The 24008-nt window shown below is 47.0% G+C and overlaps 2 protein-coding genes across 2 annotated transcripts; one reads left to right on the plus strand and one right to left on the minus strand.

Annotated features, from left to right (window-relative positions):
- Positions 1-36: 36 nt before the first annotated feature.
- LOC112887315 (probable glucuronosyltransferase Os05g0559600) lies at positions 37-3452 on the minus strand. The gene is made up of 4 exons (XM_025953456.1): positions 3103-3452; positions 1606-2676; positions 1028-1286; positions 37-661 (listed from the first exon to the last, which is right to left on the minus strand). The coding sequence occupies exons 2-4, from the start codon at positions 2529-2531 to the stop codon at positions 491-493; spliced, it is 1356 nt and encodes a 451-aa protein (XP_025809241.1). The 5' UTR covers positions 2532-2676; positions 3103-3452; the 3' UTR covers positions 37-490.
- Positions 3453-12977: 9525 nt separating this feature from the next.
- On the plus strand, positions 12978-17528 carry LOC112887007 (auxin-responsive protein IAA19-like). The gene is made up of 5 exons (XM_025953079.1): positions 12978-13539; positions 14238-14473; positions 15303-15441; positions 16331-16392; positions 17168-17528. Exons 1-5 carry the CDS (start codon positions 13193-13195, stop codon positions 17203-17205), a joined length of 822 nt encoding a protein of 273 aa, XP_025808864.1. The 5' UTR covers positions 12978-13192; the 3' UTR covers positions 17206-17528.
- The last annotated feature ends 6480 nt before the right edge of the window (positions 17529-24008 follow it).

Raw genomic sequence — 24008 nt, forward strand, 5'->3', positions numbered from 1 at the left:
AAAAGCCAAAACCGACTGCATCGACAGCTCAAAAGCTAAATGATTTTTTTGAATCTCTTCATGTATCAAGACGGTATTTGCCTTTGCTCTTAAACAGTTGCAATGTATGCGAGCTTTTACATCTGTAAGAAGGTAACACATGCAAAAACAGAAGAACCTAAAAAAAATACTCTACATGCTGTATCTAGCTGGTCAATATAAAAGGAGAGAAAAAAATAATAAAGAGCATAAAAGGAATACACAAAAGAAAGAGGAGGGAAAAAAAAATCCTGATTTCATTGGCCCTGCAACAGATCTAAATTACTGAAGGCAGATCTCAGCACATAATATCCATGTAATCTTTGGAGCAACCTGCTCAGGTGGCTTCATCCAGCATCCTTACTGGAGTTCTGACATCTGGTAACAACAGGGAGTCGAGATTTAGAACCATTGTGACACTGGAAACGTCCTTGGTGCTTCTGGCTCGCTGAGAAAGTGCAGCAGCAAGAAACTATATTACAGGCATGTCGGCTTCTAGGTTCTTATACAGTGCCCAGCCTGTGGGATAGTTTAGTTGAGGAGGTTCCAGGTTAAAGTTCCAGACCATAACCCTGTTGCAGTTGTCTGGAAGGCCCTCTACTTGGCGCTCATTTTTAACAAGCTTTTCTATAAACCTCGATTCCTGCAAAGATACATGTCAGGCCAGGACATCTATCGGTATTATGATCAAGTAGACAAGTAGAACTCAATTGTAGATATACTTTTCATCACATAGTTTGTTGGGCATGGTGCATTTCAATTTGTTTCATTGTAGTAAATGGTAGCAGCTTAAAGAGACCCCTAAGGTATCTACAGTTTCTTCTGATTGTCCTCATCATAAATATTATATAATTGGAGAAGCAATATTTCCTACGCAGTATGCTGCATGGCGAGATGTAAAAAAAATCACTAACCAACTAGGATGAGTGCTGAATTTAAGCAACAGAGGTTCCATCAGCTATGTGAAAAACTACTTATACTATTGTAGTTTACATTGAAACAAACTCACCTGCAAACCACCTCTTCCACCTGAGTGGACTATAACAGAATCCATAGCTGGGCGGTTCCATCTCTGAGGGTCCCATAACATTGTGCTGTTGAAAGCAAACGCAGAGAAACCTATCGGGAATCGACGAGTCATACTCTTCTTCTGAACTGTCTGGACCGTGTGCCATCCAGTGACTCGGCTACCTTTACAAATAGGGCCTTCCAAAACTGCCCTATACTTAGTTCCGACATGGATTGCTACAGGCCATGAGCCAAAGCGTCTGAAAAACATAGCACAGTTCATGAGAAGGGAAACAGGATGTCTGATTTATTTCTACCCAAATATGGCTAGCAGATCTTTTGACCTGAAACTTCTCATTAGAGGTTTCAGGCAAGAATCAGAGCATTGTGGTTTTCTAGCTCCATCGTTAAAATTAAAACTACTTAATGCTTACAATCTTTTGTGTCAACAAAATACACAATATTTTGTGTTAAGCTAAAGGGGAAAACTATAATATCTATAAAAAATTGCATCAATAAACTTTTCAAACAGCTTATTATGAATCATCAGTACAGCAAAAAAAATGTGGCTGTTCTGACCTGATTTTCTGCATTTCTTCAAATACTTCAGCAGAGTATGACCGCTCTTCATCGGCAAAATGCATTATACCGTCCAGGTGATGCTTTTTGACATGATAGATTGCATTATTCCTTTGACAGACAGCAATCTTTCGCACACTTGTAGTATTCTTTCTACATATAAGATGCCTGTACATAACCCCAGAAGACCTCAAAATTTCTGCTGTTTCATAGGACTGTTCAGGCCATTCCACCACTAACCACAGAAGAGGTGCTTGTACAGCTTTCAAAACATGGGATAGCCGATTCAAGTAGTATGCCTGTTGTGGCCGAACAGAAGTAATTGTCACAATTATCAGCAGCTTCTTCACAGTGATATCGGATTCTTCAATAGCAGGTAATACACGTGTTGATTCAGCAAAATCTGCCTCATCATCCAACATTGCAGGAACTGGAGGGCTCTCTCCAACTTCTGGTTCATCAATCAGTTCAACCTCTTTCTCTACTACAACTGTCTCCAACTCCTTAACTTTAGTGTCCATCATCTCCGTCTCAACCACACTCTCATGGAACGGAAGCCTCTCATTTTCAGAGACAATTTTCTTATAAACATCAACCGAGAAGAATGGCATGAATCCAATGAAAATGCCAACCATGAAACACAATAACAGATGAAACACAACTCTCTTGCAGTTCAATCCCCTTGATTTCGATCTCTCCTGAGATCGAATATGCCTCTGGGACGTCATACCAGCCCATGCAGATTTTAGCTTGCTTGATAACAGGAAAAAATCCAAGGATACCACTGAGGCCAGCAACCCCCTCATTGCAACATAGGACTGTGAATACAGCAGTTTTGGAGACGGTGAAGGATCATTGAACTCAGACCAGTCCCTAACCGACCCTTCCCGTACAATAATCCCGCTGTTCCTTCGACTGGACACCATTCCAGAATCAGGGTTTTGTTACGCATGTATCCCTCCTGAATTACTCAAAAGCACGAGCCTTTAGTCACAACTGCTGCACTTTCTGTCCCTTCTACTCATGTGAAAACGGGGATGGAGAATTTAGGAGGTAATCAACGAATTGTACCTGCAAAACAACCAGTTGCCAGAACTGCCTCAGCTCAAAGATCAAACAGTACATGCCCGTGCTTAATAAAACTCCCTTTATCCAAAAAAATCCATAAAAACGTGTTAAATTAAAACTTCCTCCAGCCACAGCAATCCGAATTGCAAGGGCAGCAAGATCCAAAGCTAAGGTACTTTTAAGGCTCCAGGAGCTAAGAAGATCACCTTAAAAGAAAAGACAAGGCATTTCTCTCTAACCAGCGGCGGCGGACCTTAACGGGCACGGGGGATCAGCTGAACCCCGCAAAACTTTGGGAAATTAACTGCTACAAGCATTCTCCACCGCGGCCGCGCAGCACGGGAACCCGGAACTAGCCGGACGAATCGGATTCCGCAGGACAAAGCAAGCCAACAACCCGGCCAAGCAAGCAAGCAAGGGCTTCCTTACCAGGGAAGGCAGAGACAAGCCTGCGCCCAGGCCCGGGGCGGATCTCCGCTCGGCGGCGGCCCGGGTGGCGACGGAGAGAGCGGGGAGCGGCGCGAAGGGGACGCCTGATCCAGATGCAGGCTTTCGCTCCGCGTACGGCAGCAGCGTTGGGGGTGGCTGGCTCTGGCTCCCTCGAGGGCGGCCCTCCCACGCCTCCCCTTTTCCTCGGCCTCCCTGCTGTTGAGCTGTTCTCGGCTCCGGCTTGTGGTGGCTTGACTTCTCTCTCTCCCCCCTCCCTTTCTCTCTCCACGCTAACCGAGACAAGGGGAGTTGGTGAGGCGACGGCTGGATGGCTGGAGAGGAGGGAGGCGCGGGGAGCGAGTAAACTAATGGCGACCCGCCCCGGTCGCCGTCGGAGGGGAGGTTAGTTGAGCTGCGTTGCGTCTCCGGTTGCAATCGAGCCCCTGGATTCCTGCGGTTTTACGGATGGTGACAGCGGTCTGTGACTTCCCGCGTGCTGTGCTGGGTGCTGTGACAACGGCCTTTTTGTACAGCAGGTTAAGACTCGGTCAAGTCCTGTGACTAGAAGCAGCAAACAGCGGGCCTTCTTGGACCTTTGGGACAGTTACAAAAAGAGATGCAGGAGGTGTAGCATTTTAATTTGGAGATGCAAATTTCAGAAAGATGATGTAGGAATGTGGATATTGTGCAATGTGATGTAGAGCAAGTACTACTTGAATTTGACTTTCTGGGTCCTAGCGAGGGAGATGGCCTGGATGCGATCGTCGAGGGTACTTCGAGTCCTAGAAGAAACTGGTACTATGTCAACGTGGCTGCCATGGCTATCAAACGCACAATAGGCTTTTGACATACGGTAAGTGGAGTGATTGGGTTTGGTGTGCACTAGTTTGATCCCTGATATTTAACTTGATTTTGAAAAGGTAAAAAGGAAAAAAAAATCCCTTTCTGAAAGCAAGTGCGTAATGGTAGATGCCATGCTCTATTTATTTGATAGCTTTGGTTAGCACTATCTAAAGCTCTCTGGTATGCTCTTGTGCTTTTTTTTAAGCTGTCTTCCAAACATCGATATACATGTCAACAATAACACACTATTAGAACTATTTGTAGTCTGTCATTGTCGTGGCAATAATGATCTCTTCTGAAACAAGGCATTTTGGTGGTAGCTTTCTACACTAATGACTTGATGCCACACGTTCACAATATTAAGACCATGCCCTTTTCTTTTCCTTTTTTGCTTGCACACACGAATGGGTTTCATTATCTCTTACCATAGCATGACAAATGTTCAGGTTTGTTCTTAACAGAAAAAAAAAATCTGTAGACTTGGTCTAATCGCTTGGGGAGAGTTGAAATATCTGTATACAAACTCTCTCCCTCGCACCGCAATATGATGTTCCTTTAAGTGCAATCAAAGAGATAACCCAAAAAGGCTTTCCCAAATGATGAGTCTTTGTTTAAAAATTGTATACTTATACAAGGCAATGGCCGAAATCTCATCATGAACAGGGTGATATCCGCAAACTGTCGGGCGGCCAGCTGGCGCCCATCCGAATCACCAAACGAGCGATCCAACGGCAACCATCTCTTCAGGGATTAGGTGCCCGGTGACAAGTGGTCCCGCCTCACCAGCGGCTCCCTGTAGCGTGGGCCAGTTGTTGGAGCGGTGGCCAAGTCGGTTGGCGCTCCGGGGGGAATGAACGGATCGCGGCCGTCCGTTCCGTAGGGCCGACAGATCCAACGGCATAGGCTCGGTGCCGTGCCCTTAGCGCCCGCGAGCACGTGGAGCGACCGGTGGGAGCAGCTAGCAGCAGCAGAATACTTGACCGACCGACATGTCCCGCGAGCTCGCCTTTGTAATGCGCTGCCCTCTTTCTTATTCTTCGTTCAGGCGACGCAGCTAACCAGTTTGTTTTCACCCACTATTCCTAGCCAATGGTCACTGCCAGTGGCATCAAAGTCAACACGAGAATTTTAGTTTATATGGAGTAGAAACGTTGCTTCATTTGGTGACTGATACCTTGCTATCTCTTTTAAAATAAATTAATAAATAAATAAATAAACAAGCCGTCTGGATTAACTACTGCTGCCCGATCATTCCTGCCGCTCCATTCATGTGCTGATGAGAGGTAGCAGCATTATTGGCGTCGCGAAGAATCTAAGGATATGTGACACTAACACTGTGCGTGGCAGCGCATGTTGATGGGGTGCTGTTCTTGGCGATTTGAATTGTGAAGATTTATGCCCCTGCTTTTCGCCTAACGATGATACCACCTGTAAATCTCGGATTTTTTCGGAATATTATAAATATATAAAATTGTAAGTTTTCAAAAAAATTTCGTGAATGTGCTTTAGCTAGTTCCAAAAATAAGCATAAGTTCTCCCTATCTCGAAATCTTAGTGACTTAACTCAGCATTTTTAATTAAGGACCATTAAAATGTTAGTGTGGAATAAATTGGAATTATTTGGATTTAATTGCAATCTACCTTGTTGAAATTAATGATTGGATCTTATCGATTTGCTTCCAAATTTGTTTGATTCAATTGGATGGAATTTGAATTTGAATGGGCCATTCAAATCCAAATTCAAATACTAACTGCCTAAACCTACTTGGGGCTATAGCCTGAAACCAGCCCATACGAGCACAGCCCGACCCATCATCCTTTCCTCTTTATTTTCCTCAGCCAACCCACATCGCAGCCCAGCCCACTTGTGCACCGCCGCCTGCACGCGCCGCGCGACCCCTCGCCTACCCCCTACTGACGCCGCCGCCTGACCCCACGCGTCAGGCGTGCCCTCCCTCTTTTCCCATTTTCTTCCTCCTCTCGCCCGTGACCCCGCTCGCTCGCTCCACCCCGCGTCGCCGCTCGCCCCCGCCTCGCGACAAGACGCCGTAACCGCCGCTCCCCCTTTCACCTGCGCCTCTGCTCCCGCTCGCGTCATCAGCCCCGCCCTGCGCCGCTCCACCCCCACGTCGTGTCAGAGGAGCCCAACTGCCATGCCGCGCCCGCCTGCGTCACCCACGCGCCGCCTTGACCGCCCGCGCGCGCTCCTCACCCGAACCCTAGCCCGGGACCCCTCCGGATCCGCGCCACGCGTCCGCGGCACGGACGCCGAGGATCCCCGCCGTCCTCATGCAATTGGCCAAGCCAAACCCTAGCTCCGCACCTATAAGAACCCCCAGCCGCCGTCTACTCGAAACCCTAGAGCCTTGGGAACTTTCCCATCCGCCGCCGCCACCGCCAGATCGAGGGAAGGGGGGAGCTCCACCCGGAGCTCGACGCCGCCGACCGAGGAGGGAGAGCCATAGCCGCCGCACCAAGGAGTGGACGCCGAGCCACCCGAGGAGAAGAAGGCCACCACCGACGGAGAGCTCCGTCAAGCCAGTGCCCCGAACGACGACAACGCCGTTGCCGCTCTTCACGGCACTGCCCCACCTCGCCACGGCCTCGACTCGCCCCTGCTGCACCCATTCTTCGACGACCGTGCCGGTAGGGAACCCCCTCCCCTAGCTCCCCTATCCCCTGCTGCCGTCGAGATGCCTAGCGCCGTCGATGAGCCGTCCGTAGTAGCCACAGCCACAGGGCCACCCTACCCCAATTCTCGTGCAGGAGCCCATCGCGCCGCTCGTCGAGCCCGCCGCTGCCGTCGCTCACTCTGCCGCCACGTCGTGTCACGGGCCCGGGATGCTGGTGCCCTGCGCACGGCACGGCCAAGCCGCGACCCTGGGAAGCCAAGACCCGCGCGCGTGCGTGCGCCCCCGCGCCGCGATGCCTCGCCGTGCCCCGGCCTCGCCATGCTGCGCCACGACCCCGCCACGGTCTTGCCGTGCGCGGTGACCACGCGACGTCGCGTTCGCGTCGCGGCCATGACCCCTCGAACACACCCATGACCCCTTGGTCATTCCCTCTCAGTCGTTCCCTCTCGGGCATTCCCTCGAACGCACATGACCCCTCGGTTATTCCCCGAACACACACATAACCCCTCGGTCATTCCCTCGAACACACGTGACCCCTCGGTCATTCCCTCGAACGCACACGCACAGCATCTACACACGCGCACACACACCACTGCCTGCCACACCAGATCCGGTGGGTGACCGACAAGCGAGCCCCGCCTGTCGGGGAAAGCGAGGGGCGCTGCCCCCTAGGCCCGTTTTGCCAAAGAGAGAGGGGGAGAGGAGTGGACCGTGGGCCAGCCTGTTAAGCCGAGCCGGCCTACATGCCCAGCCCGTCCAAGGACCGAGCCGGCCTGCTGAGCTGCAGGCCCAGCTAACCCATGGAGCCGAGCCGAGCCTGGTTCGGCCTTGAGCCGGCCCAACACCCTTTGGGCCTAGATCCGAACCGAGCCCTTTTCTTTTTTCTTTTGCTCAGCCTGGCCGAGGGGCCCACCTGTCAGCCTCGGGGTGAGGCTGACTAGCGGGACCCACCGACCCCTTGACCATTGACCGGTCAATGCTGACGTCAGTAGGGCCCACTGCTAACGTCAGCAGACATTGACCCCACCAGTGACGTCATGCTGACATCAGCATGCCACGTGGCACTCTCTGGTGTTGCCACGTGTCACTACTGAGTGATTTTTCTTTCCGAAATTCCTTTATTAATTTTAGAAATAGGTTTTTCCTTAAAAAAGTTCATAATAAATCAACCGGACCTCCGAAAATTATGAAACCAGTTCCATAATTCCTCTAAAATCATGAACTATCCATTGGATCAGGTTTTGTGGTGATTTGGATCTTCTTTGGAGACTTTTGTGTACTTTTGGATTTTGGTCCTTGCCCTTACTCGTATTTACGAATATGACCCCACTACGAGGAGTTGACCGACGGTCAGGACCACCCGGAGGCTCATGAGGACTTCGAAGAACCACCGGGTTCACGCCCATCTATGATCTGAATATCTATTAGGCATTGCTTGTTAGATTTGCTCTCGCTATTTGTATAATTTTTATCAAGATGAACCTGCATGGCCTATCTTATTTACCCGTACTCCTTGCAATACTATCACACTTGTCTACTATATGAAATTCCTTGTCAATCCTTGAATGTGTATGTGTGGGAATGGATGGATAGTCTTGGCGTGTGTGAAGGTACACTATTTAGGAGTTGGTGTTTAGGGCTTTAGCCGGGAGTGGGCAAAATTAACTCGATCGTGGATCGAGTGCTTGGGGTGTGTATCTTGGCACACCCTACGGAGTACCTGTGGCGGGTACAGCTTTTTGGTTATAAGGTTGAGGTGTTGGAGACACCCGTTAAGAGTGCAATCGCGGACCACCGTGGTGGAGACGCACATGACGAAGATGCCCGCTTCGGCAATTAAGGACCGAGTGAGAGTAACTATGACTTGTAGGAATATGTTAAGCGTGCACACCACTTACCCATTACGAGGGTGGGCCCGGTCCGGGGCTAGCTAGCGCGGTACCAAGCCGGCAAGAGGATCGAGTATCAGTGCAGGGGAAGGAGGTGCTAACCTCACGTTCCCCGAGATACATGGGAGGCTTCATAGTCCCGGGGCAACTTCTTGTGGGAGGATGCGCCCAAAACTCGAGAAAGCCGGATGGTGCCGTGGCTCCTAATTTTGTTTTAGTAGACCAGTGTTTCGTCTCTTAGTCGGTTGATTCCCGACTAGTGTCGATTCGAGTGGGTCCAGATGTACAACCCCTGCAGGGTGTAAACTATACGTATACCCGCGTCCTCGGTCATGGACACCCCTACTCCTCTGTTGCTCTTATTAGTTAGTGTTACTCATAATTTCTACCTCCCTCTAGAATGACTTCCTGCTAGGGGGCAGCTGAGATGCGAGGAGAGGGAGTTCTCGCATCGACTTGGTGGCTTGGAAGGTGTGCGTTGACCGGGAGTCCGGAATGCCGGAAGGGCCCGAGTTGATGATGGAAGAAGATATATTTACTTATTTATATATATGCTGTGCATGCATAGGAAATCCCAGCTTCATTTCTTGAACTTTGGTATACCTTTAGAATAGTCCACTATAAAGGTTGCATTCGGATGGTGGCGTGAACCTATCTCATACCTTGGGAATAGCCTGGTACGATGCAGGATCCGATCCGGAGTTCACCCCCAACGATGACGGTTGGTACAACTGAAGCCCGTGCTATGCTCGAGTTGCCTGTGGAGGAGATTCCAGAAGATGAAGGACGGCCCGAGGACTAGCTACCGCTTTACGTTTTCTGCTTGAATCGCTTTAGCCGAGAGATTTATAATAAATTCCGTACTACAAATCCTATGGATTTATATAATAATTAAACCCATATTTGATGTTAAGCGGAGTATAACTATGATATTATGCCTAGAATGAGTTCTGTATGTGATAGCATTTGATTCCGAAACTATCGTAACGATACAGTGAGTTGGATTTGTCAATTTGGGAACCCGATTCGTTTCACCACTGTACCGGTTGTTGGAGCAACCACTGGGTGTTTATTATATACGGCCATAAATCGGCCTCCGGCCCTCCGTAGGCCCACCACGCGCACCGGAGATGTTGCCGTCGTCGGGTTTAGTTTACGCCTGGTGAAAGCGCAAAGCGATAACTAATCCCATTACATTAGCTGATGGATGTGACCTTCACCCACTACGTGTTTTTCTAAAAAAACAATTGGATTAGACAAGTAGACCGTTTTGCCACGCCTGTTTGTCCCTATTTACCGTTGTGTTGACACCACGGCACTTGACTCTCTCTCTCTCTCTCTCGGTGAAGTGAGGCACAGCACAGCTGTGCCCGCGTCAGCGAAGGGGAAAATGACTGGTGACGCGGACACTTTGGCGCCTAGGATGAAGTCGGTGTAGCAAGAGCCAACTAACGCCGCGCCGAGCAGCTGGTGCTGCGGCAAAATAAGCTTTGGGCGTACGGATAAATTGGCTCTGCGGCCTCGAAAATAGGTGTTCCGGCGTACGGATAAATGGCTTTGCGGCCTCCAAAAGTTTGTGATAATCTGATAGGGTCCCTTTGGTACCCAGCACTCCATGCCAGCAGCCTCATCCTGGGCATGATGGTCCTCCTCTCTGTGGGGTTGGTGAACTAACCACGCCCCACGTCTGCACATGGCGATGCCGATGGCGACGCATCATGGCGAGGTGCTGCGGAACTGGAGATTAGTTCAGTAGCCTTTAGAGGGTAGTAGTGTGCTGGTGCTGGGCCTGCTAGCCTCCTTCCGACTCCCGAGATAGAGAGAGATTTTACCAACTGATGATCCTTGCTAGCTTGGCCCATACAAATTATGGCCCACGTGCAGCCCAAACGGTTAAACAGTTCTCAGAGGCATGGCACAGGACCGGGGACTAGTGGAGAGTGGAGGCAGACATCAACAGCTGTGGTCATACGCGGCCACGCGGAAGGCAGCGGAGCCAGCATGGCCGGCTATCCCGGCTGCCCACCTCGACCTGTTGTCTCCACCCACGCGTTCAGCCACTGGCTGGCGCATGAACAGATGCACCAGGACGCGGGGCGGCCTTGGAAAAGAAACATGGAGGGATCGGGGAAGCTCCTCGTGTCGTGTCCGCCGCGACTGCAAAGGGCCATTTTCGAAGATAGCGAGGTTTATGAATGGTAAAGCTGGTAATGCAGGAGGGGCCCGGCGCTTCGAAATCCAGATTAGTTCACTCTGATGGGTTCTATTCATCCTTTCGACTCAACCTAACGACGACGCACGTAGACGATCAAACTTAGCGTTCTAAATTAGCCGAACAATCGAGAATCACGCAGCGCATTTCGTCTTATCCGTCACGTTACCTGCATTTGGCTGGAAATGAGAATTTACCAATTGCAGTAGTATACCATGTTTGACAGATACCTGAATCTTTGCAAATCTTCTCAAAGAAATCGGATTCAAGTGCGATCCTCTGGACTGCAAAAGGCACAGGGCGCGGGCGGCACACACTGCAGCTCCACTGCCCCGGCGGACTATTTATTCCTTGTCGCTCCTTTTGCAGTGACCGGCGAATGAATGCTATCCACCGGCGCCAGCGCCAGCAGGAGCGAGCAGGCACGCAAGCAAGTAAATGCGCGGTGCTCTCGAGCACCGCCCCCGGCATGATGGCCGGCCGGCGAGGCGAGCGGCGGTGATGATGCACGCATGGACGAGGGAGCAGAGGGCAAAGGCTAGCAGCGTAGTGGTAACTACTCCTAGCGGCGCAGTAATAGTGTCGCCACTGCTTGTGGTGGTCTAGATGGAGCAACCTTGCTACCTTGCTCCCTTGCTGGCTCACCGCTGCAGGTGCAGGTGGGCAGCTGGCAGCCGCAGCGGCTGCCAGCCGGTGCCGGTGCCGGTGCAGGCATGCCCGTGCAGGTGTTGTCGCGTCAAAGGCGCCAGCGCGCGCGGAGCGCCATCAATTTCGATCCACCGATGGCGACGCGTACGTCCCTGCTCTGGATCTCACCACAGTAGGGAGTGCCGCTCGCTCGCGTGTGCCCCCGTGATGATGGCCTTCGCCGCGGGTTAACTTCCGGCCTTCCGGGGCACGGACGGACATTATAATCGCAGCGACTAATGGCCGCACGCCCGCACGTACCAATGATGGCCCGGCTCGCCTCAAAGTCCAGTTCTTTGAGTTCCAGTCCCAACGATGATTGCACAGGCAGAGCTCGGCTGAAGCAACGCCGAAGCCTGGTGGACGGACGGGGCTTCCCGCGATGTGAAAGCGAGGAGTTCGAGCCCGCATGGAGGAGGCGTCAACCACCAAGAAATCGCTATGAAACCCGGGTCAAGCTATCGCCTAACACGGGCACAGCCTGCCGTACCGTGCGCACCTGGACCTTCGGCTCCTCCGCCTTCGGGGGCCGGCGCGGGAAGTACACGAGGGCGACGCGGGCACAGGGACGAGATGGCACGGCAGGAGGCAGCTGTGAAGCGTGGGGGTTTGGAAGCCGGATCAGGAACCGCAGCCGTGTGACCCGGCGTATCGGCAGCTGCCGGCACGGGAGGATTCGGAGCACCGTCCGAGAACGGCCGCGCGCATCGTCCTGCTGCCCCCTTCCCTGCCTCTCGCTGCGCCCCAACGCCGCCGCCTTCCCCGCCCATTAGTTAATACGCGCCGTTCCTCACGAGACCAGACCCGAGCGGCGCGCGCTCGTCCTCACCATCATCAGGACGGCGCACCCACCGCGATCGGCAGGAATCGAAGAAGGTGGAGGTTTCGTGGGGCCGAGCCGGGCCCGCTGTCAGGGTGCCGGCTGAGTGGGTGGCGAGAGCGGCGCGGCAGCTGTCTGGAATATAAAACCGAAAAGGGCATCCTCGCCGAGATCCTGTCGCCGCCAAAAGAAACATTTTACTTGCGTTCTCAATGTATTTACCGCCGGCAGTGCAGCGCCCTGCTTTTTGTCACACTCGAGGCCGCAATTTCCCCCATTTTTTACCTTTTGCTAAGCATGTCGCCCTTTTGTTCGCCCTATCGTGCAGGACTGCAGGTGATGCTCCGAGCAGCCAAGCACGTAGGGTGATCTGTGCTTTCGCGTGCTCATACTCCAAACGGCCCTTTTTCAAATTGTTTCTCCGAGCCAGCGTGATTGACTGCAGTTGGGCTAGTTGTAGTACTACAGTAGTACACCTCTCCCTTTGACCCTTTGACTCTTCTGATGACTGCCACGGCTCTACGTTGTCGCAGTGGGCGCTGGAAGTCACCATCTCGGCCGAGCTTTTGACTTGCCAATAGACCAAGGGTCAAACGGTCGTTACCGCGGCCAAGCGGTGTCACGCACACGTTTTCTCCATCCCCATCCGGCATCCTATCCGCATCCAGCCGCCGCCTGACGCCTGCGCCCCGTCTCGCTAGTCGCTACGCGCACCCGGGGAAACCACACGGCCCGAAAAGCGGGGAGCAGAATGGAAAGCGCTCCCCCTCCGCCGGTCGGCCACTTCTCACTGTCACACGCCAAAGCCTTCTTCTTCATAACAATTAACAAGGCAGCGGCACCACCACCAGCTCGTGCTCGTCTTCCGCTGCTGCTCCTCCCCTCCCCAAACGAACGAACAAAAAGAGGCCTCGCTTCGCTTCCCTGCCCTGCTGCTTCGCCTCTCCCCCACCCGTCTTCCTCAGCTGAGCTCAACCCCTCTCGCCGCCGTCCGCGACTCCATCCGATGCCGCCGCCGCTCGAGGCGCGCGACTACATCGGCCTCGGGGCCGCCGCGCCCTCCTCCTCCTCGTCCTGCTCTGGCAGCGGCGAGGGCGCGGGGCCGCACCTCGCGCTGCGGCTCGGGCTGCCGGGCTCGGAGTCCCCCGGCCGCGGCGCAGGGGCGGAGCACGTCGACGCCGCGCTCACGCTCGGACCCGCGCCTCCCAGGGGCGGCGCCAAGCGCGGGTTCGCAGACTCCCTCGACCGGCCCGCGAAGCGGGATGCGGACGCCGGTGACGCTGCTGGGGCCGTGAGCGGGGAGGAGAACAAGGGGGTGGCTGAAGCCGCTGCCGGAGCTCCGCGGGCTGCCAAGTAAGTGTGGGTGCGGCAGTTAATTGGTTTCGACCTTAGAGTTAGGATGATTCGATTTCAGACTCTTCTTTGCTTAGCCCGTCATATAGCCCAAGTTTCGCGGTTGCTGTGGGAGGATTTGGAGGTCGTATGCGATGGTAGTTCGTTGGGTTGCAATAATACTAATAGTATTGGTGATGCTTGATTGCGGCTGACAAGTAGTACCAAATATAAAAGTAAAGCAATTGAAACCTAAGCGCAGAGATGGGGAGCTAATGTCCTGCTATTTTTTTGAGAGAAATGTTCACTGGCTTTTATACTAGAAAGCATAGGACGAGATATCTTACACTTGAACGCCGAGTTACCTGCACACCATCAGGACCAGCATCATTACCGCCGTCTGTTATAAACCAAAATACTATATTTTTTCCTGGTAAAATCACCACTTATAAACACCGGTTCCAAGTTATAATTGACCCACTAGGTATAGCCACTTGTGCCAGTATTGTCACAGAAGCCTAATGAAGTTGTTTCAGAGATGCAGTCAGGGTCTGTATCATGTAGGCTCTAAATGCAGCTACGATACAATGGAATATGTGGGGTATCCTGGAGGGTTGAACATAATACAATCATGGGTCCTCTCATTTGTTGAACTAACTTTTTTCATGTTGTTTGGTGTGGCGTGGACTTCGACTTACCTTTGGGAGTTTATGTTCTAGGGTGCAGGTTGTTGGTTGGCCACCTGTTCGGAGACAGAGTTACCGAAAGAATACACTAGCTGCCAGTGCCACAAAGACAAAGGGAGAAGATGAAAGCAGGAGTGAGGCAGGATGCTGTTATGTTAAAATCAGCATGGATGGAGCCCCATACCTAAGGAAAGTGGACCTCAAGACCTATTCAAGCTATGAGGATCTCTCGCTTGGTCTTGAGAAAATGTTCAGTTGCTTCATCACTGGTAGGTGCTTCTGTTTTCTTTTAGTTCTTCTGCCACAATTCTCAATTTATTTTTTTCACCATGTGGTTATGGACGCCTGTTATTCTGATGTAATGAGCTAGTGTGTCACCAGTACATGTACAAGTACAATTAGGAGTAATGTTTTCTGCTGAAAGTCTCGAGGGGTCAATGGGCAGTAGTTGCTGATGGATGATGGCTGGTGCACTGTTTTGACTAGCTGACTCAACAATTAATTTGTTTAAGGAGCTAGTAGAATGTCCTTTCAAAAGAAAAATGAGGGAGAGAAACTCACTCTGCTAACTAGGTTCTAAAAATCTGCTTCCCTATATATATATATCTATATCTATCCATCTATCTATATATATATATATATAGCAATCAAAAGAGTCACTAGTTGTATGTACTTGCTGAAAATCTGCACCTATTCTATTTTGACTAGTCAATGATCATACATCAAAAAATAAATATTGACCTGGATATCTAGAATGCCCTCTTCAAAAGAAAAAACATATGAGGTGAAGTTGCAAAGTATGTCTTAAATGTCTTATCTTCCTAGTTCCTGCAAGGTTATAGCAAATGGCAGCAAAGGTCATTTATCGATGCCTTTAAGGATGGGTGCAAAGAGATACGTTGTATGTTAACCTGTGTTTCAGCATTCTCTGGATCTGTCACTCTGGGAACTTTAAACAGTATTTATCATTGTGCATAAGGTAGCACATATTGTCTACATGAATCATTTGTAGCACTACTTAGGACCAAGGCCTTACTTTGTTATGTAAACATCGATGCTTCTCAGATAATGTATATGCTTAAACTTGTGATATGGCAGGTAAAAGCAGTTCAGGCAAGCCATCAAGGGAGAGGCTTACTGATGGTTCTAGGGCTGATGCCCTTCAGGACCAAGAATATGTCCTTACTTATGAAGACAAAGATGCTGACTGGATGCTTGTTGGTGATCTTCCCTGGGAGTGAGTTCTTAACTTACTGCGGTTTGAGATATTCATCCAGTTCTGTTATCCAAATGACAGGATTCCTTTTCTGTTCATGCAACTGTAGTTAGGAATTGGGACTCTATCTTGAAACATGGAAATTGATATAATTTTGGTCAGGATTCTAGACTAGTTGCAATTGGTTGAAACACACTTGCATTTTAAGATATGGCAACTGAAAACTTGGGGGAAAAAGTTCAGTGATGGCCCTGTAATTTGATCAAATGTTTATATCCACTCGTGTGCAGTATTGGCTATTCTATTAGATTTTACCAGCTTCTTTGGGAAGTTCAGTTTTGCAGTTCTTTTGCATCAGAGGATTCGGATTATGTTTGGCTAATGTGTGACTTTCTATGAATTTCTCATTTCACCTTCATAGGAGAAAAACATTTTCCCTATACAACTGTTGATTTTTCCTAAAGTTGTGCACGCGTATCTTTTAAGAACATATCTATGAAAGTTTCACCTTTTATATTTGAAGAGGCTATTCTATTTCTTTGCTGCCCCTTTCTTTTATTTTTCCTTGTACAGTTCATTATTTTTTCCCTTCATCTGTGTTGTCTGTGATCCCTGATGTAAACTGTTTGCACTTCCTTATACAACTATTGGTTTTCTTAAAGATGTGCATGTCTTTTGTGAAATATCTGTTTCAATCTTTTATATTGGAAGAGGATATTCTATTTTTCTGCTGCCCCTTTCCTTTATTTCTCCTTGTACATTTCATTATTTTTTCCCCTCAACTGTGTTTTCTATGATCCTGACACGAATTGTTTGTGTGTTTCTTTCCTTTTTATTGGTTAACTAGTTATACATTTAATAATTATTTCTCATGACTGGTATATGTATTTATCTTTGGCCCTTTTTGCAGCTTGTTCACCACAACTTGTCGGAAACTTCGAATCATGAGAGGTTCTGATGCTGCTGGCATGGGTACGCACACACACTATCATTTTTCCATCTTTTGAATGATTGATAATCTGTTCAACATTAAATCTTTAGCATAATTTAATATTTTCTTTGCTGTAATTTTGTTTATATTGGGTTACATACTATGTTAGCTGCTGATCACTTTTACCTGTCCTTGTGGTAATTTAGAATCAACTAAACTATGCATTTGAATATGTTTGCATTTGAATATGTTCTTGTCCTGCAGACACAAAAATAGCTGTAATACAGTAATATTAATGTTATAATGCACTTGCACATGGAGTGTTGGTCAGAGCATGTAGCGACCAGAATTACAATCTGACATTGATGTTGGTCTCTGGAAAAATATGGTTGTGCTGAAACTGTTAACCTTGTGATAAGGAAAATCATATAAAATACTTACTGAGGCGACATAGCCCATATGCTTGATTTAATACATAGCTCATTTGAATGTTTCAAATGTACATCTCTGTTCAGTGTGAACTACATTGTACTGTTATTGTAGTTGTCTTCTTTACTACAGTGTACTGTTATTGAAGTTCAACATAGTCCTTGTATTGCCAGAAAACTTCAAATGATTAAGACCAGTTCAATGTATGCTGGAACCAAGTATCTTGAAGATTTTCAGAAAAGAAAATTGTATCTTGGACCGTAATTCTCAGTTAATATATGACATCATTGCTTGCCCATTCATTTAACTGTAATTTGCAGTTAACAAATGCATCAGCTTCATTACAACTTGTTGCTCTGTACTGAATTATATTCAATCTTCCTGCAGCTCCAAGATCACTGGAAGAGGTTGGCCGGAACAAATAAAGTGCTTTGGCCTACACGTGAATCATGAGTGTAATGGACAGTTTGCGATGGCGCTGAAGGGAGCGATGTTTTATCTGAAGTGCTATGTCTTTTTCCACTTGTGCAGTGAGATTTGTGGCCTACTGTAAGACGCCCATTTTGCCCACGAGGTTGTCATGTGTCATTGTAGATGGTCGCTTGTCTGTGAAAGATCGAACACGGTAGCTTACTGCTGCCTCTGATACTTTCACCAGTTTGCTTATATATTCGGAAGTTTGTATTTTATATCGTAGAAGTAAGAACAAATGTTCATGCTGTCATATAATTATTCTTCTTCTTCCCAAGCCGTGCTTTTAAGTCAATCTAATTATTCAGTCGATCTAAAAGGAATCTAGTCATTCAGCCTGTAAACCGGCTCTAATATCTTACCTGATAATGGGTAGTATAACTCTGTTGGATCTGAATCATTAGTTACAATAGCCTTGTTCAGCTTTGTCTCCCTGTTTTTTGAGTGGACTGTGCTTAATAATTTAAGACTGAATTCGGGATATTCCATGGCTAATGAAGGCCAAGCTGAGATAATTTGGGATCTGAATCAGAAGCTCACCTGTATGCATTTCGCAATACAGAGGCCGAGTTCTTCCATTGTAAAGTAGTAGGTCACACTTACCTTGATGTTCTTGTGAAATCCATAAGTCAGGTATGTGCCATGGTCTTCGGACCCCTGATGTGAAAGCCAGGTGTCAGATTAGACTGGACCCCTTTGAATCTGCGAAAGAAACGGTTTATTTTCCCTATGAATCAAAGCCTTTCTATGCAAAGAAGTCGGAACAAGATTGCTTAGGCCCCGTTTAGTTTACTGAGGCTAAACTTTAGCTCCATTATATTAAAAAGAATTATATAAAAAAGAATCTTATCATTTATAAGTATTAAATAAAATTTGTCTAATTTTTTTGCACAAATATGAGCTAATTCGCGAGATGAATTTAATGAGCCTAATTAATCCATAATTTACACTAGTGATGCTACAATAACCATTCTCTAATCATAAATTAATAAGATAATGGATTTATATACCTTATTAGATCCGTCTCTCAAATTAGCTCAGGAGTTTTGTAATTAATTTTATAATTAAATTTTATTTAATACTTCTAAATGATAAGATTCTCTTTGATGTGATAGCGCTAAAATTTAGCTCTTAGAAACCAAATATCCCTTTACTTTACGAGTGCATCCCCTTACTTTACGAGTGTGTTGCCCATCCTCTCGAGAGAGAAAAAATAAAAGTAAAGCATCTATGGGAGCACGTTCGTCAAGAGGGTCTAAAAATTCTCATATTAATCTAAAAAAGAGAAGGATTTTTACCGTCGGACTTTATGAAAATCTAATGGCCTATATTATTCTAATAAATCTATATCACACATAAAAATTCATATTAGATAAAAATTTTGTATGTCCTATTAGACTCGGATCCATTGTTTTTGTAGTGTTAAAATCTACCGGTAGTAACATGCTACGTTTCTGGCAAGGATTGAAAAATAAGGAAACATCACATTATAAATTGAAAGTGCATTTGCCCCCCTAAGTGGATTTTGATGTTGATAATATGCATAATTAAGGAACTAATATGTTTATCAAGTTATGGATAAGTTAAAATTCAATGAAATAAATCATATGCGTGAAAAAGACGCCAATTTACTTGATAGACGGTGATGGAGCTCAAAAAGAAGATCTTTATTTATTTTCTATTTTTGAGTATAGGAAACACCGTACTATTAATAGAGATGTGAATGGATAGATTGAAGATGTTAAAGTACTTAATTGAGATGCTAACTACCTAAGAGAGACAAAGTTATACACTTGTGCACTTAGTTTTCTCACTGACTCAGCATATGCCGGAAGTTCCGACCCCTGTTGTAAGTTGGTTAATAATTCCGATAGGGGGTCTTCGGCCGGGGTCGGAAGTTACGACTTTGTATCGTAAGTTCTGATAATCACTTATTCTGCACACTAATGGCTAGTTTTTGGGACTCGGGTATTTATACCCCTCAGCCTCTCCTTCATTTGTTGCTGATCAACCAGAGACAAACACTTCCAAGAGTATTCACTGCTCCTCCTCAATCCTTCCAAGGGCTAATCCTTTTGTTGATTTGAGCTAGGCTTTGGGTGAGAGCTAGAGTGAGGTGTGAGGCTTCAACTTTTGAGTGAGAAGGCAGCCACGTTCATCTTAAGAACACTTGAAGCATCTTCATCCATCGATTCGCATCTGTTACTCTTGAATCTTGCTTCTAGACGGTTTGGCGTCCCCCGGTTGAGCGTCCTCTCATGTGTGTGCATCCGGGAAAGTTTGTATTACCCATAATTTGTGGATTTGATAGTGAGTGACTCAATCCTTCTTTGTGGTTGATTGAGTGAGGTAAAGAGTTAGTGGAAATCCCGGCTCTTTGTGAGATCGTCGAGACGTAGCTTTCTTAGTGGGAGTGAACTTCATGAACAAATCTATTGTGTCATGTATTTATTTAGTTCTTGTTGATCTAGTGTTTATTTTGTGCCAATCAACATACTCGAATTGTTGTGCTTGCAAGATTATCTGCAGAAGTCTCCTAGTATCATTGCAAAACTTTTGATTCTGTCAGGTTCTGCAGTTTGAAGTTTAATTTTGAATTTCGTATAAGAACTTTACTTTTGTCGGAAATTCCGATCCTGTGTCAGAAGTTCCGACCCATGAACTTTCTACACAGTGTCGGAAGTTCCGATAGATTTAATTGCTGTGAAGAATTTTTTAGATTTTGAAAATACGCCTATTCACCTCTCTAGATATCACCAAGATCTTTTTATAAATTCATGTTGGTTTCTAACATCAAAACTTGGTTTGCTCTGGTCCCACGACCGACTCTAACACATATTTATCTGGCGCTTAATATATAAATAGAGCACCAATACAATCGGTCAAATTAACTTTATCTTGCACAGACACCTTTAGTTAATCAAACCATCCATGAAGTCCACTTGCTTGGTCTGGTACTGGTCTTTAGTTTGTTTAGTTTGTTGCGAGCTCGATTCGAGGAGCATCGGGTGACTTTCGGCGGATGGAGCTTGATTCATTTTAAATATAAGATAATTCAATAAAAGTCAATAGCGGAAACAAGAGGAGCAGCTCAGTGCATTCCAAGCCATGTTCACGCGCTTATCCTTTTGCTGCATGAGAAATGCAACCATGCAAAATGAATGTACGTTATCTCGGTGGATGGATTTAGGATTAGAACCTATTGATGTAGCACTTTCCCAATCTTCCGATAGGTATGGTAAATTCGATCAGTGGAGTCACGATGTTGGCAATCAGGGCTTCTACAGTTATGATTTGAACCCCTACAATCATTATACCGTTACTCCATTGGTTATCAACCAAGTACAACTTGATTGACCTCGCGAAGAAGGCTAATCCTGCAAGCGAATCGAAGAACACAAGTCAGAAAGTATAACCACGCAATCTGAAATTGCGGATATGTATGAAGCAAACACAAACACAGGTATGGGGTTCAACCTCTGACAAAAGGACTAATCACCACAGCGGTAAAGGATAAGTATGGGGGCCCTTATACACAGCAAAAAGATTTGACGTCACAGTTACAATGAAGATGTCTGTTTCTCACTAAAAAATAGAACTGAACAAAACCCAAACCCTAATGTGGTGGCTGCTATGGTGTTTATACCGAAGGGGGGCGTACTAGGGTTGAGGGCGACCAGGCGGTTGCGTCCTCAACCTGGGCTTACGTCCAACACGATACAAGGCCGACTTGACCCAAAATAGGTGACGCAGCATCTTGTCGGGGTCACACAGAATGATCCACAAAAATTCTGGAGCTCGGACCAGAACCAAAAGAAAGCTTTCATTGTCTTCTTTGCAAAGGATCAAACAACACCTCGTTTTGACATCGTATGAAGGAGATATCAGCGTTTCCGTTCAGAGTGATCGGCTGAGTCCGAACCGGACGTGAAGATCATGTTGGAAACGACTTGTAACTCGTAGAAGACAAAATCTCGAGTGTATCCAGTATGGTGATGTCCTCATCACCCGTAGCAGTACCATGCACCTCCTCCTTCGTTGCCAAGCTGCCCAGTGGGTCTTACGGCTCATTGTGTGGGATTTAGCCTCACACCTTGCATCATTCATAGACATTTGGACTATACATGCCGCAGCTCGACTTTAAGAAGTGTTAAAATAAGCCACCATGTTCATCAAGATAGTCTATAAATTCAATTAGTAAATAGATAAATTAGAAATAAGAAAAATAAGGAAACCCAAGAGTCCATATCAAATAGGATTAAGTAGTAATTTTTGGAATTAAAAAATTAAGAAAATTAGGATATAACTAAGGAATCCATGCTGAATACGATTAGTAAATAAATAAATTTGCGATGAGCCATTGATCTATGTCTAATAAAAGTAAAATTAAAGATTAGACAATATGTAATTATTGCAAAGCATAATTAGGTGGTAGGGGAAGCATAACCGGTACACATCCAGCCGCAACCTCATCAGACAGTGATAAAAAGTTGATGAAGATGTGGATTGGCTGCACTAAGCTATTTTAGAAAACCAAACTTAACCCTCCCTCAAAAAAAGAGCCAATTAGAAACTAGATCGAAATAGACATAAACACGCGAACGCTTCCACGTATCGTAGAATCGAGAATCCGGATGAATCCATGGGCAAGCTACAAAATACCATCATCACTGTCATGAAGCTCGCTAGCGAAGACCACCAAAGGGACCCATAATGATGCTTGGAGCCAGGACGGAGAAGCCTTGCTAGGAGTCTTGAAGAGGAAGAAGACTCCGTTGATGAAGACCAACACTGGTGACTAAAGGATGCAGATGAAAGTAGTGCCAGTGAGTAGAAAAGCAGTCTTTAAATCCAGGGGAAAGCTTGCAACTCAATAAACGACGGAGATCTACAGGGACCTAGAGAGAAAGAAGCTCAAAGCTGCTTCAATAGAGAAGGTGGAGGAGGAAGAGGAGAAGCAAACTAGAATCACGACAAAAATCAGCAAGCAAATACCGCACAGATTCACTTCTGTGAACAACATAAGCAAATTCGCAGCACAAGCAAGTAAATCTATTGTGAGTCTAACCAAAATAAAAATTAAAACAAGTAGATCTAGGTAGAAACCTGGAAGCAAAAGAAAGGAGGGACAAAAGAGGAAGAAGGAATGAGGAGGAGGAGTGAAGCGTCCCCCCATCAGGGAAGACTTAAAATTGATGCTTTATTAGTCTCAGAAGGCTGATAACACTTTTATTACATCAGGTGGTACTTCACCGTACAACTCTACGCGGTAATGGGCAGTTAAGCGCCACTATCGCGAGGATTACAACTAAAACCCACACTACTACACTAGCTACGAAAATAGGGTCATCAGAGTCTTGTGCCATGCGGAACTCCAGCGGTGGCCCTAACCACAGGCAAGACTGGGTGCAGGACGAAACCTTACTCGACATCTTCGGGGAGGTAATCTGGGTCTTCTGCTGTAAAAAGTAAGAATGGGGTGAGTACAAACGTACTCCGCAAGTCCAATCACACCCGGGGGGGTATAATAGAAATCAATGCACAGGACAGTCCAAGGATAAAGTTAGGGTTCATTTGCGGAAAACTCGGTTGTATGCAAAGGTCTGTTTAAAAACATTTTTTTCAAAACCAGTTTTTAAGTACCAAGTAGAACATGATGTTGATCCACACGGGATCCAAGTTTTAAGCTGCTACCGGACTCCCCATCCGCCGTAGCACACGGCACAACTGCCGGGCACTTTCCAAACAACCCACACCAGTCCAACCATTCCCAGAGAGAAACACTAGTTATGTGACCACACCATAACTTGCCCAATACCGTGGGCACGGCTATTCGAATAGATTTTAACTCTGCAGAGGTGTGCAACTTTACCCACAGGTGGGGTACCACAGCACGATCACCTTAGTGTCGGTGCAGATCCCAACAAAGCCATTACCCACCTTAGCTAGACCTGACTAGCCACCACGGGATCCATCAAGGTGTCATTCGACCTATCTCCGAGGTTTAACCGGGGCATAAGTCACACAGAGCTTATCCCTTCTCCTTTGATCACACGTTGCTCTCAGCTCTCCTGATGGCTATCAGACTAACTAGTGGGATTTATGCTAAGCCGTCGCCCATACAACGGTCAAGTGGTTTGCACGACAGTAAGCTAGGTGAGATGACACATCAACTCGGTCCTTAGGGGTGACAAGATGGATATCTCCCTTCCTTGCTCAACCACACAGGTACGAGCACACCAACGGCAATTCGCACAGAAATGCCATCCATCCCGTCTAACTCATCTTTCAAAACCACATTTTATCTCTTCCCACACACACACACATTTTTATTTATAAAACAGGTAGTCAAGGAATAGTCATCGCAAAACAAGGGGTGGTTATCACAAAACAAGGGTGGCTATCCTACCATGTATTCTCAAGCAAAACCATGCATTTTTGTAAAAGAGGCCAACGGGTTGTATTCATAAAAACTAGGGTAGAAACATGCATCAAAGGGTGGGATTGAACTTGCCATCTTCAAATCCTTGCGGGAGATCCTGATCGAAGCACTGTCCCTCGGGTTCGGGGTCGCCAAACTGGTCCTCGCTCGTTTGATCACAGTCAAGACCTTTCTCGTTCACTCCGTGTCCTACGACGCATACAAACAAACACTCAATTCAGACAGAGAGACAAATGCTTTATCATTGAGCTCAAATCGGGAATAACTTAGTTATGGAGATAGGAGCAATATTTTTGGGTGGTGTCCTAATGGCAT

The sequence above is a fragment of the Panicum hallii genome, chromosome 3 (assembly GCF_002211085.1).
Source record: "Panicum hallii strain FIL2 chromosome 3, PHallii_v3.1, whole genome shotgun sequence".
Taxonomy (NCBI): Eukaryota; Viridiplantae; Streptophyta; class Magnoliopsida; order Poales; family Poaceae; genus Panicum; species Panicum hallii.

Excerpts from the sequence above, each read along its gene's own strand:
- LOC112887315 (XM_025953456.1), bottom strand. The coding sequence starts at position 2,531 with ATGGTGTCCAGTCGAAGGAACAGCGGGATTATTGTACGGGAAGGGTCG. Across the intron at positions 1,287-1,605 it reads GAAGAAATGCAGAAAATCAG|ACGCTTTGGCTCATGGCCTG; the intron begins GTCAGAACAGCC and ends TATGTTTTTCAG. Across the intron at positions 662-1,027 it reads GTGGAAGAGGTGGTTTGCAG|GAATCGAGGTTTATAGAAAA; the intron begins GTGAGTTTGTTT and ends GTATCTTTGCAG.
- LOC112887007 (XM_025953079.1), top strand. The coding sequence starts at position 13,193 with ATGCCGCCGCCGCTCGAGGCGCGCGACTACATCGGCCTCGGGGCCGCC. Across the intron at positions 14,474-15,302 it reads GTTCAGTTGCTTCATCACTG|GTAAAAGCAGTTCAGGCAAG; the intron begins GTAGGTGCTTCT and ends GTGATATGGCAG. Across the intron at positions 15,442-16,330 it reads GTTGGTGATCTTCCCTGGGA|CTTGTTCACCACAACTTGTC; the intron begins GTGAGTTCTTAA and ends CCCTTTTTGCAG.